Consider the following 14,709-nt stretch of genomic DNA (forward strand, 5'->3'; position numbering starts at 1 on the left):
TTGGTTGGAGCCACCTGGAGCAGTTTGGAGTTGAGGCTTTGCCCTGCGAAAAAACATGGGTGACTCTTCATACCAAAACTCTTACTCATATGGTTTCAGCTTAAGGTCTTTGTTTGGTTAGACTCAAGAAATGTCTTTATCTTTTAAACCCTTGGTTACCCTTTAACTTAAGAAATTACTCAAGCTCTGTATCATGAAGCTAGCCAGAAGTGTACTAAATTGAAATCAAGGGCTCACTTCTGTCTTCTTTAGACAGGTTATGTTGGTCCATTTTCTGACTATTCCCGTACTTTTGCACTTATGGGCCAGGTTATTATGGCTGACAGACATTTGCTGTTAAATACTAACGATTGCAAGTGTGGATTTTTAATACACAGGCAAATAACACCGTGTTGCTATTTGAGGCAGGCAGAGTTCTGTCCTGGGTTTGTTTTACACCTCTCTGGTGTCTTCACTATTTTCTTATATGTGAAATTTGCTTCCATGTACACAGCCTGGATTTTTTTACTCTAGGAGTTTGTTGTGCTTGCAGAGGGAGGGATAGGTGTACTTTTAGATCCAATTAAGAGCAAAAATAGTTTAGCTGGAGCAACTCAATGTTGCACACTTGTGTGGTGGGTAGCTCACTGCTGCACGCCTCCCCCCCCCCTCCCCGATCCCTGGGACTCGCTCTTCTTGTGTCCAGGTGTGCTGGCATCAATCCTTCCTAAAGCAAAAGCATGCACCTCCTTCCCCCCCCAGCCGACAAGGGCTAAGGGGCTGTGCAGCGTCTGAGCTGTAGGGACTGAAAACAGAGAGTTTTGTCAGAGTTCTGTCCCAGAGCTGAGAGCTGAGGAAGGTAAAGCCACTGTGCATGAGTTTAGCTCCAGTGCAGAGTAAGCTGCTCAGTGGAAGTCTGGTTTGCTCTGATGGAGGAAAACACCATTTTTGGGTTTTTTAGGGAATCTTTCCAGTTACGTTTCACTGAACTTTGAAATCTGAAGCTCCCATCTCTCTCTTGCTGTAACCTCCAACAAGACTCGACACTGAGTTACTGATTCACAGGTAGAAATGATCTTAAAAGGAAACCAACAGATGAGCTTCTGCACCTCACCCACAGCTGTGCGGAGCACGCGGAGATGCACGTGTGTATTCCTGGACAGGGAAGGCTTGTATGTGGGATTTTCCACCTTGGTATTTAGGGAATAAACGTACCTGGGGACAGGCATTTTCCCACATGGGAATAGCAGAGGGTGACAGTGGGAATAGGAGACTGTGGCAGTGGGTAGAGCAGCTGGTCAGCACCGAAGGAGCTTGGTGCTCATGCTGCTCTGAAAGGGAGGATTGTTTCCCACTGATTCATGACACAGCGTGGATAAAAGTGCCGTTAATTGCTGTACCCGTCATTGTCTGCTGGATCAGGCAGGGTGAGTGCCGGGGATGCATGACTGCACCCCGGGCTCGGCTGCCCGAAACCCAGCCGTTAGCACTGCAGTAACGAGCAGTCGTGGCACCAGCGTGGATGTAGAGATGCTCTGCTTAAAACAGTGGCCCTAAAAAGACAGCAAGTGGCATAGCTACCTTTCAAATGGATTTTGTATCCCAGTTTTATAGGTTAGAGGGACAAGCATATAAAAAGATAAGATTAAATGTAAGTATCGCAGTCTCCCTGCCATGAAGTTACGTGTCCTTCTGGTCAAGACAGATTATCTTGGGGGATTCAATGAGTTAATTCCTTCACCTCGGGAGACCTGGTCATCCAAATCCTGCTCAGGGCTGGTGAAAATGAAGAAGGTTGTTTAATGTAGCCTCTTCGGGAGGGCTGTTATCACCGCACCGTCGCCTTCAGCGGGGCAGACCCTGACCTCTGCAAAGGCAAAGGCTCAGCCTTGACGTGCCGAGAGTTGCTCAGACCGTGCTGGCAAAAGGAGGAGTTGTTTTTTGAGGCTTATGTTGCACCACCATCCCACGAAACCCCAAATTACAGAGGAGGGGGAAAAAAAAGGATATACTTCTAAATTTGTAGCTGAGATAATTACTAGAAACTTGAGTCATACTTAAAAGAGATGAAGTTTATGTCACGCTCCTGTAAAATATTCCAGCCTTCCCCAGCGATTGGATGTTTTCACTTGTATTTCAGTGATTAGGTCGTTAAAAAACATAGCTAATAATAGAAAGTCTTGGCAATCTTTGTTCTGAATAGGGTAAGTATGGAGACAGGGTGCCTAAAATGAATGCAGACGTCCTATTTGCCTATTTTTAAAGGTGCTGGAGAAAAAAAACCCATGTTGCACAATTGCCCCTCACAGCTGGATGTGGCTGTGACCGTACCTGCTGCTGTGTGCTTGCAGCCCACATATGCTGCTTTTTTTTTTCTCCCTACTGTTCCTCGTGCCTCCCTTATGAGTACCTGGTAGGTGAAGGGGTGGAAATGCACCCACCGAGACCACAGACTGGAGTAAAAGTTGTGAAAAATGTACCGTCTCTCCAGTTTCCATGGCTGCGTTCGTGTCAAATGTTGTCTTTTTGCTGTATTTTTAGCGAATTGCAGTTTTCTGTGGTGTTTCTGGAACGTCTGTTAAACTGTGAATGTTTTTGTCCTCTTACAGACGTGGCTGGATCCTGCCAAAGAAATAAAAAAACAGGTTCATGGTAAGTAGATCGAATTCATCGTGTGGGTGTACGTGGTTTCTCCCCTCTTCCCTAAATAATCCTGGCTTTGGTGTTGATCTGGGGGGCCCAAGGATGGGTGAGAATTCGAGTGAGGGTGTCTGGCAGGAATCAGCGCAAGTTCAAGCAGCCTGTGCATCCTTTCTCTTCTTCTTAAGTACCTAGCGATGCTCTAGATTTAGGAAAAAATGTTGTTTCCTTGGGAAAATATAACTTGGGGTGTGTTTGCCTGTACAAACCCACGCTGTGCTTACTACCGTGCAATGCTGAAATGGGAGATCTGCTTGTTGTTGGAGGGTGGGAAGATAGGTGTCAGTGGGAACCATTTAAATCTCAAAGGAGGTTGGGGGAGCCTGAGCAAAATTGCATGCTGTAGCAAGGTTTTATGGACTCCGAGGCTGTTTCAGGGTCCAAGTAGGGGTACTGGAATGATAAATGGCTTGAGCAGGTTCAGGGCAAATGCCAGATGCTCTCCAAAATTGTGTTTTAAGGTCTGCTAGCACTGAATTAGTTCAAGATGAGGGCAGCGTCAGATAAATTTTAGAAGCTTTTGTTTTCTCTCAGGAGCAAGTCTGACTGGTTCAAAAGTAAAGCACTGCTTTATGAAAGTAAAATACTGTTCTACATATGCTTTTGTTGGGGGGCACATTAGGTACAGATTAGGGGGGAAATGCCGCGGGGCTGTGGAGTAGGAACAGCTCCTGCTCTTATCAACTTCTCTTTGAATCGATAGCAGGATATGTGTAAAGGGCACGAGCTGCTCCTGCCGTGCAGGTAAAATTCAGCCTGTAAACGTAATGAGCAACCTGGTATGCAATCTGGTCCCCTGAGATGGGCTAAATGGCAAATTTTTTGAGTTTATTTGAATATCTGTTGAATGTACATATGAACATCACTATATATTGTACTTATATAGGGAGTCAGTCTCTGCATCCTCCTTGCAACACATTGGAAACGTCTGCTACCTAAAATGTCTTCTTAGAATAGCTTGTTTTGAACCGTGTATAATGAAAACAACATGCCTTGTGCTTAATCCCGGTTATGGCGTTGCGTAAGGAGTAAATCCACAAACGCTACGTCCCCCCTCCTCTCTGAGATTGTGATAAATCTCTGAGCAAGTTAAGCGCAGGGGTGTCTTCTCTTTCTGAAATAAATATTGTTTTGAACGAGTGTTAAAGGGCACAGAGGGGGTAGTTGTAACTATGAAAATTACTCTGAGTGCTTAATGCATTGGTCAGGACTGTTTTCTGTGGGTAAACGTGATCCTTTTCAAGAAAAAAAGAGAGTAACCCCTCAGCTGTGTCACCTAGACCACACCAATTCTAGGTGTGATTATGTGGATTCTCACTCCAGTTAATGCCTGTAATGCTGCTGTACAAGGTTTGGAACAAGCTGCATTAAAGCATTTAGGTCTGGACTTGTAAAGCTCTTCCTGTCTTGCTGCTTGCTGTTCCTTCCAGAGATTGATGCTCACATTGTGCTGAGCTTAAAACTGTGGTCTGACCACCCGACCACAGTGCATTAGGCTGATGAGTGAATTAGCACATCTGCTCCTTATGAGAAATTTGAAAATTGGGTCAAGTGATAAAACAGTACTAATTCATTAACTTAGAGCACGCATCTGACCTCTCTTCATGAATCTTTTTTTTTTTTTTTTAAAAAATATGTGAGTAATTTAGCCTCTTAGCAATGAATTTAATTTTTTCCACAAGCTGTGCTTTATTCACGTCTATTTGCCTGCCCTGCTTTGTTTTCTCCTGCTTGTATCTTAGCTCTCATAAATGAAATCGTATCTTATGCCGTCTGTGAAGCAGCAGCTAGCTGTGTGAGCGAGCAATATTAAAATCAGTATTTATGATCCCCTGGCCCTATTTTGAAGATCAGACTGGATATCCCTGGCTTTTTTTGTAACAGCTGATTATCGTGAAGCTGTTTTGGTGCGTTTATTTTTCTCAACCTCTTCTTTGTAATTGCAGGAGGCCCCTGGGATTTTACCTTCAATGTCAAGTTTTATCCGCCGGATCCTGCGCAGCTGACGGAGGACATAACCAGGTGAATTATGTGGGAATCTTGCTACCAGCCCGGGAGCTCGCTCAGCAAAGCGGTGAACATTGAATAGAAAATGTTAATATTTGTGTGTTAATGTTAATATCTCTCAGCAAGGAGATTGGATGTCTTAAGGGTTTGGAGGGGTTTTTTGTTTGCTTTTAGTGGATGTGTGGGATGCTTCCTCTCTTCACCAAAGTCCATGTGTGTAAAGCAGCGTCATTTATAATTCTGGCATGTGTGTTTTTGTATAGAAAAATACATTTTTATTTAAAAACAAGGTTTTCTGATCATAAGTGTCCTCTACTCCTTTTGCAGAGTAGGGTAAGTCCTCCTGTCCTCTAGGCTGTTTACTGTGGGAATATTACCCCATAATTAAAAATACAAGTAGAAATCAGAAACAAGCATCATGCTGCATTCATCAGTGGCATAAAAAAAGAGATTGTTTGATCCTCAAGTTTCTTCAGTTTCTCTGTTCTCTTTAAATAGTGTTTTGCTTTTTTCCCCCCCTAGGTATTACTTGTGTCTTCAGCTTAGACAAGACATCATTACGGGGCGGCTGCCCTGTTCCTTTGCGACTTTGGCTCTGCTGGGTTCATACACGGTCCAGTCCGAGTTAGGAGACTATGATCCTGATCTGCACAGCCCGGATTACATCAGTGAATTTAAATTGGCCCCAAACCAGACAAAAGAGCTTGAAGAGAAGGTTGTGGACCTTCATAAAACATACAGGTAAGGTGCGGCAGCTGGAGGACTTGTTCATGCACAGCAGCCTGAAATAATGGGGCTTTCTGGTATTTTCCCCACCTCTGTTGTGTGCTTTTTGGTTTCCTGCTGCACCAATTCTTTTACGTTGGCAGCAGAAGCTTTAGCAGTAAGGTGTGAAATTTCAGCTACTGAGAACATCAGCTATTTAAAAAAGATCTAATACTTTATACCAAAATCTTTCTAAAGGTTGGAATTCTTTTTTCCTGTGTGAAGAAGAAACTATGTTTTTAGAAAGCCGACACAAAGTCGTGCAATTGTTTATTAACACATGCTCCTTTTCAACAGTATAGCTGTAAAAGTGGGGTTTATTTCATGTGAAAATACAAAGTTTGCTTGTTTTAACCTTGCCCTTTGTCTTTCTTTTTCATATTTGCTTTGGGGATTTATGTAATTTTTGGATTGCAGTCTGGTTGGAGCAGATCTCATCTCTATGTGTATACGCTGTAGCCTACAGCATGTTTGGGGTTTTCTGCTGCCGCGTTTAATGAGTAACGCTTCCTAACGTGAAAGTATTCCAGATGATGCAGGAGGTACAAACCTGCAGTTAGGCTGTCCTCGTGTCTCCCAGCGCGGCCACGACCTGGGCAGATGTGTCTTGTTCAGGCAGGGTTGAAGGACTCCTGGGAGTCCCCCTGGTACCAGATTAAAGGGTCACAGCAACTGAACCTCTTCCTCATCTTATTTTGAGCTTATTTGCATAGATGCTTTCAAGTGCTTGGATTGCAGGAGCTGTGTGGAGCTGCGGGCTCGCCAGCTCAGAGGGCTGGCGTGGAGAGGAGCCAGCCAGCAGCTTCTGCACCCTCCCAGTGATACACTTGGGGTTTAGGGGAGGGGAAACACCCCCCCCTCCCCCCCATAAAACCACTTGGTGATACTGAGGCCCTCAACCAGCAGCCCCCTTGACCTGTGAAAAGCTGCTGGCTGATGCACGAATAACGAGAGCAGAGCAAAGACGAGACCTTCTCGCGGGCAGACGGGAACTAATAACCTGAGTGCAGTAGGGAAGGGTGGACATCTGCCCCTGGCTGTGACCAAAACTACAATTAACACCTCGCTCAACCCCGCAAATCAATACTTTAAATGGATTCCCCTCCATTTGCACTGAGAGGGGAGGAAATGAGGGAAAATAAGTACGGGGCCACTGACAAGCTTCATGACTTGAAGTCAAAGGCCGTTAGCTGGGCTAGAAGTGGCAGATCACGTTGCTGAATTATTCATGGCTTCATTAGAAGGATACTTCAAGGTATAGGACATAGTTATATTTAATCTCCTTGTGCATGCAGGAGGGAGGAAGCCATATGCACCCATTTAATTTCTGGTCTGTCTTCTGTGAACATTAAACTGTCAGAGGGTTTTCAGTGGGAAAGCTCTGCTAAACCATGCTCTGTCTCTGGCTACTTTATTTGCAAAGTGCAAGGCACGTGTCGGAGATGGCGACTGCTCCTGGGTCTTTCCTAGAGGATTGTCCTTACAGTCATCTTTCTCCCACCACGAAAACCTCTATTTGCATCGCACACAAGATGTATGTGAGCACTTAGTAAGAGAGACGTCAGAGCAGGGCACAAAATGAAATGTGTACAACCGAGTACTCTCCCAGCAGAGCTGTTAGATGTGCCTCGTACACCAGAAACTTATTTACAAGGGCACTTCAGTGCTGGTAATAGCCTCTGTTATGAAAGTTGTGTTGTGTTGCCCCTCCTGCAGTCAGGGTACCATCTGTTCCCAGAAAACGTCTCATTCATCTGGTCTGGCCCAGTAGGAATTGCTGCCGAGTGGTCTCAGCTGTCCTCTCATTTGGTTTGGAGAACAATAGCTGGGTTGGGGGGGCTCCGGAGGCAGGAGGTCTGGGAGGATGGTACCTGTGACCCTCTGCCTTCAGCTGAACTGGTGTTTCTGCCTCTGAGTCAAGCTTTGGACCCTATACCGCACTTCCTAACCAGATCACCTGCTTTCTTGTCTGGGGTCTGTACAGCTCCACAGAAATAAGATGCATCTGTTTTACGAGGATGTCTCAAATTTGTGCATTCAGAACAATTTAATAATTCTTCATCTGGGCACAAATTTGGCTTGAAAGCAAAAGAAAATTTAATGACTGAATGATTTTGTGAAGTCTGATCTGCCCCCTCCTAAAAGCAACAGTTATGGGAATACCACGTCCTTTCTCTCTTTCCCCAGATCCATGACTCCAGCCCAAGCAGACCTGGAATTTCTTGAGAATGCAAAAAAGCTGTCAATGTATGGAGTCGACCTTCACCAAGCCAAGGTGAGGATCAGCGTGTGTGCACCTGCCTGTGGATTTTGTAATTTGATTATCCTTCCCTTGCAGGAGCAAGTTTGCCTATTTCGGGAGGCTCTTTTTGAAAGATATAGGAAGTAATCTGGCTACTGGTACAGAAACAAAGACAGAAATGCCTCCAGCACTCTTGCAAGTGTTGCAAGAGAAGTGATTCTTCCCAGTTGCTTATTACTTACATATTACAGGAAGCTTTGCAAAGCTACTGATGTAGACAGCTCCTTGCTCTGAGGAACTTAGAATAAGGCTCTGTCCCTGCAAGGTGAGCTACTCCACTCAGGGAAATGCAGGATAGACTCTAGAGCAGCCCTTTGAGCAAACAGCATTGCAGGAGAGATCTGCAGAAGGGAGGAGGCTGTAAGGAGAAATGTGAAGGAAAAGCCCTGGCTGCATAGGGAGCTACAAGCCGAGGTCTGAGTGGTGGGGAGATGAATTCAGGAGAGCCTGGGGGGAGACCAAAGGGGTAATTTGGAGGACAGATGTTGACCTGAAATTTGTAACTCTGACACTGTTTAAATCCTCATCTGCTTCCCCAGGACTTGGAAGGAGTGGATATCACTCTGGGAGTCTGTTCCAGTGGCCTTCTTGTTTACAAAGATAAACTCAGAATCAACCGCTTCCCTTGGCCCAAAGTCCTGAAGATTTCCTACAAACGCAGCAGCTTCTTTATTAAGATTCGGCCAGGGGAGGTATGTTCTGACTTCTCCGTGCTCGTGTCTTCTTTAATTGCCTTCTGATGATCCCCAACGTGCATGCTTTGCTAAAACAAAGTGCGGGGAGGGAGCAAGCTTTTCTCTGAATGAGCATTTGGTTTCTGATCTTGGCTTGGTATTAAGTTCAGCTCTCCAGGTAGAGCCTGCTAACCTCGCTGAAGCTGTAAAACAGCGGGTGACAATTCTAAACGTGTCATCCAGCACCACCTCCTGGCTCTGCGTGGTATTCCCAGCATCCAGAGAAAAGCAGTGGGAAGCTCACAGTTGAGACTGGGAGAGGACTAACTCCTTTTTTGGAAACAGGGCACGACAAAGGCTCTTTGTCTCACTTTAAAAAAATAATAATAAAAAAAAAAAAAATTAGAAATTACAGAGGCATACTTTTTCACTTAGATTGCCGCAGGCAGGGGGTGGCTGCCCTTACGCTCCCTTTCATGAACAGGGAGATCCCCGGAGCAGCCTGGCTGCTGGAAACACAATGGGGAGAGAGGCTATAATGAGGTTCTGCCTCTTTTCTCCTCTCCTTCATCCTGCTTCAACTGCCCATGACCCAGCCTTGCAGGGAGGTCAGTTTTCAACCCCGTCCCGCTGTTGGGCAGCGTGATGGGGGGGTAAATGAGTCTGAATGGCAGCACAACCCCCAGCATGCTCCTCTGCAAATCCTGGTGCATCCTGAGAGATGCCTGGGATTGCGGTCAAGCCCTGTCTTTTCTTGGACCCCAGCTCCTCCTGCACATCATGGAGTGAGTTCAGCTGCTCTTGGGCTAGACCAGCAGTTTGTGCTGCAGCAGAACAGGTTGATGGGCTGGGACCTGGATGCCTGCCATATTTATTTCTTGCTATACCTAAATAACTTATGTTTTCCACAGCAAGAACAGTATGAAAGTACAATTGGGTTCAAGCTACCGAGTTACCGGGCAGCAAAGAAGCTGTGGAAAGTATGCGTTGAACATCACACATTTTTCAGGTGGGTTTTCTAAGTGGTAGGCTCGCCTTGAATAACTAATGCTTTAGATTAGCTGCTGAAAAGGACCACTCCTTCAGTGTTCCTTGGCGTTTCACAAAATGGGAGTGAAATAGTTGCAGAGATGTTAAGTGTTTATATTGCAATAAATTTCTAGGCAGCTTCTGCTTCATAAGATACATAAGACAGAGGTCTTCTAGCTTATGTAGACATGGGGCGTGTTGTTAGTCTATGTTAATCAAGCGTATGCAGAAATTTCTTTGATTTGTATTTGAATTTCTCTTTACCTGCCTCTTCCTAGATCTAGAGGTATGATGTTTAAATCATGCGTGTGGTTTTCAGGCTGACTTCCACTGAGGCCATCCCAAAGAGCAGGTTTCTGGCACTGGGCTCCAAGTTCCGCTACAGCGGCCGGACACAGGCACAGACCAGGCAGGCGAGTGCCTTGATCGACCGACCCGCTCCCCAGTTCGAGCGGACAGCAAGTAAACGAGCCTCCAGGAGCCTCGACGGAGGTGAGTGTCTGATGCCCCTTCCCTCTCTGTGGTTGGATTCAGTAGAATGCTGAAATACTCATTAAATACCACCTAAATTCCCTGCTTTAAAAAACAAAACAAAACATTACTTCTTTCTTTAATACAAGACCTGGATATAAAACGCAAATCAATAGTAGTACTAGCGAGAATTGACTGACAAAAAAGGATGTAGGTGGGTGCTGAAGGCTTATGGCAAAGTTCTGGCTGTAAAGATATTTCCCCGTTCAATCTCGATGCATTTTCCTTTTAGGAATCAGGAATTAATCTATTCTAGGTTTTGTTTTGTTTAACATAGCTCTTAAATTACACAGTTTTCCTTGAGAGGGAGATTTTTTGCCACAACTGTTTGAAACCTTTTCAGTGTCTGTCAAAGTGATGCTAATGTTGAAGCTTGTGGTATATCGATCAGGTGGGCTCGTCCCTGATGTTTTTAAACAAGGCAGATAGCAGCAGGCTAGAGGAGGTGAGACATGGGAGGGGGAGTGCCTAAGTTTGCTCCCTTTGATCTGGATCACGGGGTGCTTGTAAAATTAGGATCCAGGGCTGAGGGGAGCATCCCTTTGCATCAAAGGCATCTGATGGAGCAAGAGCAGCGTTGCTTTGAGCCCCGAGGTCGTGCTGCAACCTGGGAGGGAGCAGGACTGCCCTAGTTCCCTGTGGCCAGCAGCAGCCAGGCTACCCTCCTCCTGCCATGGGTTTAGAGGGCTCAGCAACACCATGAGGCTGGGCTTCATGCCTCAGAGCTGGGAGGGAAAGGGCTGCTTGGTTTGAGCTCCGTACCACAGCAAAGCAAAATGCCTGCTTGCTTGCAGTCTGGGTGTGCACGGTTACCCAGGCACGATGCACAGAGGCAAGGGGCCAGCGCTGTTGGTTGCCCCTTGGCAATGCCTGGTAGCCCCAGGTGAGTAGAGAAATCCCTGCTGCAATCCCACACCCAAATTATAGAGCTTGGAAAAGAGCAGCCTGTGAATGTAACGCTTCTGTCCCTGTTGAAGTCTCTAGCCTTTTTCCACCTGCTGTGTGGGCAGTCCTTAACATGTGCCCCGTTTCTTCAGCTAAACGTGCGACTCAAAAAGTTGAGTTCAGAGCCGTAGAGGAAGAGAAGCAGGAGGAGGTGGTGGTGGTTGAGGTTCCTGAACCAAAACCCGCGGATCAGATCCGAGAGAAGCCAGGTATAGCTGTGGTGGTGGCTACAACTCTCCTGCAGCGCCTTTCCTATCCTTTACATGCTTGTTCCTGACAACTCAAAGTTTCACCAAATCCAGCGGCTTTCTTTTTCGTTTCTTTGCAAAAAGAGTTTCACAGTCAGAGGACAGACAGCCCAGCAGAGCCCTGGCTCTGGGAGACTCCTTAAATTTCCACCTTGCACCTCGTCAGACAGTAATTCTTGCGGGGAGGTGCGGAAAAAGTTTAGGATGTGCTGGCACTTGAGAACTGTCTCCTTACTAAATGTGGGTGTTTTTGTAAACGTGGATTAGAAAACTTTTAAGTTTGATCTTGAAACTTCTTGTAAAGCTTCTGAAATTCTTCATCCCGGGATCTGCTTGCCATTTTTTAAGCCTGTTCTGGGTTTTTTTGGTGGTTTGAGAAATGCCACCCATTTTGCTAAATGGAGCTTGTATTTCTCTTAAGATAAGTACTATTAATAAATATTAATGCCCTTAAGAGGTGTGTAGGTACGACAGCATGTTTGAATAATAATAAGCATATCGCAGCGGTGGTGTTGTCAAATATGTGTAGTCTTCATCACTTAAATAGCAAATGCCTGTGGTGCATTAGCGCTGCAGATAATTAGTATGCACGTGCATTGTGTACTTCTCCACTTCGCTTCTTCCACCCTGATTTTTTTTTTACAGCATGCTTTTGACATCACTGTTTTTTCTGGTAGGAAATCTAGACCGAGCTTTCATAAAGTAATGTGGCAGACTCTCTCCCCGCCCATGTCTTGCCTTGAATTCTCGCTAGCCAGCATCGCCTGGCAGGGAAAGTCTGATGCTGTAAAAACAGAAGGTGGAGAATTGACATTTAAGACACCAGGATAGATGGTTGCATGTTCTTTGTTTTTAGATTTGAAGTTGATCACTCAAGTACCTTTAATTAAAGCTACTAGTTTTTATATAGGGGTTTATCCAGAGGAGCCTGGGTGTGTTTTTCCTGGATTTTACCAGCCAGCACCTGCATCTCCCCAGACTTTGCAGGCAGAGCCCGTCCTAGTACCACACTCGAGAGCCATTTGCACGCCCCCATGTATCCCTGCCTGGGCAAGAAGCCTGCAAAGCTTATTTGGGTTGTTTTTTCCCCTCTCATCCAATACGCTCTTGGGCCTGGCAGCACTAGAAAGACTGATACGCAATTGCGTGGTGAAAAATTACTATTAAGCTGCCTGCTTTAAAAACCTCCTTGCTGTTCTCAGCGCTGCCTTGGAGAGGGATCACCTCCACACAGTTCTTCAGCTGCTCATTAACGCATGCAAACCTCTTTCTAGCCAAACATGTTCTTGAAACTTTTGAAATGAAACCCATTGCAGAGGAGGAAGAGGAGGAGAAGGTAGAGGTGGTTAAGGTTCCCGTTGCCAAGCCAAAGTTACCGGAGCCGTTGCAGACACGGTCAGGTACAGCCTCAGCAGCGTTTGGCATCGGTGTGGCTCCCACGGCCGCCCGTGCTGTGACCTGCTGGATTGAAGTGGTGCAGTGCTGTAGGACAAGAGGTTGCATCGTTTGCAGTGGTGTTCATTGCCATTAAAATCACGCTTGGCTTTGCAAGTGTGCTGTGATACGCCAGCGCTGCTTTATCGAGGTGAGACGAGGAGGTGCCATGGCTTGGCTGTGTGCCTGCGTGTTGAAATGAGTGTGCAGTGGCCTTTTAACACTCCTCTGTTACCATCCCTTCTTGCAAGGTTCGTTCCCCTGAGCTGTGGGAGCATGTGATGCCTGAAAATCAGGTTGTGTGCTCCGGGACTGCTGGGGGTCACCTACACTTCGCTTTTTTTCTTTGCTAGGGAGCCACCTTCTTCCCTAGTTGGTTTTTTTTCTTTTTCAGAACAACTTCACTGCTACAGACAGACCCACCCTAATCATAATTAAAAGCAGAGTTGGTTAGTCATTGCAGGAAGAGGAGATTGAAGTTGTGGAGGGAGGTAACTGGGAACTTCACCCGTTTTCTTGAATATTATGAAAAACACTAAACCTACAGTTAGATTTGAGGATATTCCGTGGGATGGGCTGCAGCAGAGCAGCCAGCAGCCAATGTGAGACCCAAGCGCATCCAGGCGTCTCCTGCTGCAGCTTCCCCTTCTTCTCATTTACCTCCTGCACTTTTCCTCCTCTTGGCACTTCGGTTCCCAGTAGGGACTGTTTTCTAGGCCAAGGTGATGGTGATTGGCATTTTAAATCTCATATTTTGGAGCAGCCCTTTTTACTGTGTTTAAATTGTCATGTGTCAAAATAACCAATCAACAAAATGTAACTAAAATAGGGCAGTTCTGGCCAGCGCAGAACTCATCGTTTAATGGCAGAGGAAAAGCTTGGTGTCTGTTGTTATTTTTTCCTGCATGCCTTGATGCTCTGAAGTACTGTGAGAGAAGCAGGAGGTGGCCGTGCAGATTTGCTGATGGCAGTATTTCCTTTGCTACTTGATCTTCAAGGTGGCATTTTAACACCTGCATAACTTTTTTAGCCAAACGTGCTCTTGTCAGTGTTGAGATAAGCCCAATTGAAGAGGAGGAGGAGGAAGAAAAAATGGTGGTGAGGAGAGAACTAGAGCTGGTCCCGAAGGAGCCAGGTACCACCGTGATGGCTTTTCACACCCAGCATCCTCCTAATCCCGACTGTCCCTGCCATCTCACCGTCCCTCTGTACAACCTCCCTGGCGGCTGTCACTGCTTCCGTGGCATAAATAACACTGGGACACGGCGCCGGTTGTCCTTCCAAAAGGATAACACAATGTCTGGCTCACAGAAATGAACTGCCGTGCCGAAGAGGGGGGAGATAATGGAGGAGGTGGTGGTGGATGGGGTCTTAGTGTGGATTTTCAGCAAGATGCAGTATCCAGGAGTTTGTTTCAGTCTCTGGAAAATCAGGTTCTTTTTTGCCCCTCCACCTTATATGTTTTTGGCCACATAGATATTTCTGTGCATGTTTCATACGCACAGATGAGATGCAGTTATCTTTTCAGTGAAACAGGAATTTTTACTAAGGAGTTAGTTAAAATTATGTTTTCTTTTTTAATTCCGAATTTTCTGGTGTCTTTGACGTGCTGGATGGACACTAGTAACCTAGCGTGGGCTGGGGTAGGTTACACAGTGCGTATCGCTTGCTGCATAAACTGTGACTTAGTGATATGAGACCATGTCAAAGAAATTATTTCTGGTGACTAGGTATATTTCTAGAGGAATGGCCATAAAAAACAACATCGGGAGAACTAAATAGCTCATTGTGTCTACAGGTATGCACAGCGACTTAATTGGGGCTTGCTTTGTCACGCAGTATTGGCTTGAGTATTTTGCAGGTGTCAGGCTTTTCAGGGGTCAGGAACTGTCTGGGAAATCAGGAATTGAAGGAAAGAGGAGGGCAGTTGATTTTGTGTGTACCTAGTGCTTGTATTTAAGACTGTCATCGTTCTCTGGAAAGATGATTTTTGGCAGCACGCTATTCATTTCTGCACTGTCACAGATTTGGAGGTGCTGGGTATCTTCTCGCAGCGGCGCCTTGGGCTGCAGCAAGAGATACCCACCTCGGACAC

General features: G+C 45.9%; 1 protein-coding gene across 24 annotated transcripts in view; it reads left to right on the forward strand.

The window, feature by feature from the left end:
* The window catches only part of EPB41 (erythrocyte membrane protein band 4.1), a 92,250-nt gene that overhangs the window by 47,563 nt on the left and 29,978 nt on the right, over nt 1-14,709 (forward strand). For 10 of the 24 annotated variants that reach the window (XM_035901241.1, XM_035901243.1, XM_035901244.1 and 7 more), the window contains 10 exons: nt 2,589-2,631; nt 4,626-4,701; nt 5,209-5,427; nt 7,639-7,726; nt 8,293-8,445; nt 9,339-9,436; nt 9,776-9,948; nt 11,025-11,141; nt 12,455-12,580; nt 13,645-13,749. In XM_035901241.1, the coding sequence (XP_035757134.1) occupies nt 2,589-2,631; nt 4,626-4,701; nt 5,209-5,427; nt 7,639-7,726; nt 8,293-8,445; nt 9,339-9,436; nt 9,776-9,948; nt 11,025-11,141; nt 12,455-12,580; nt 13,645-13,749 (1,198 nt within the window). The remainder of the gene's footprint in view (nt 1-2,588; nt 2,632-4,625; nt 4,702-5,208; nt 5,428-7,638; nt 7,727-8,292; nt 8,446-9,338; nt 9,437-9,775; nt 9,949-11,024; nt 11,142-12,454; nt 12,581-13,644; nt 13,750-14,709) is intronic. The other 14 variants (XM_035901245.1, XM_035901247.1, XM_035901249.1 and 11 more) reach the window with 4 other exon arrangements.

This window comes from Egretta garzetta, unplaced genomic scaffold (assembly GCF_000687185.1).
Source record: "Egretta garzetta isolate BGI_Z169 unplaced genomic scaffold, ASM68718v1 scaffold368, whole genome shotgun sequence".
NCBI lineage: Eukaryota > Metazoa > Chordata > Aves > Pelecaniformes > Ardeidae > Egretta > Egretta garzetta.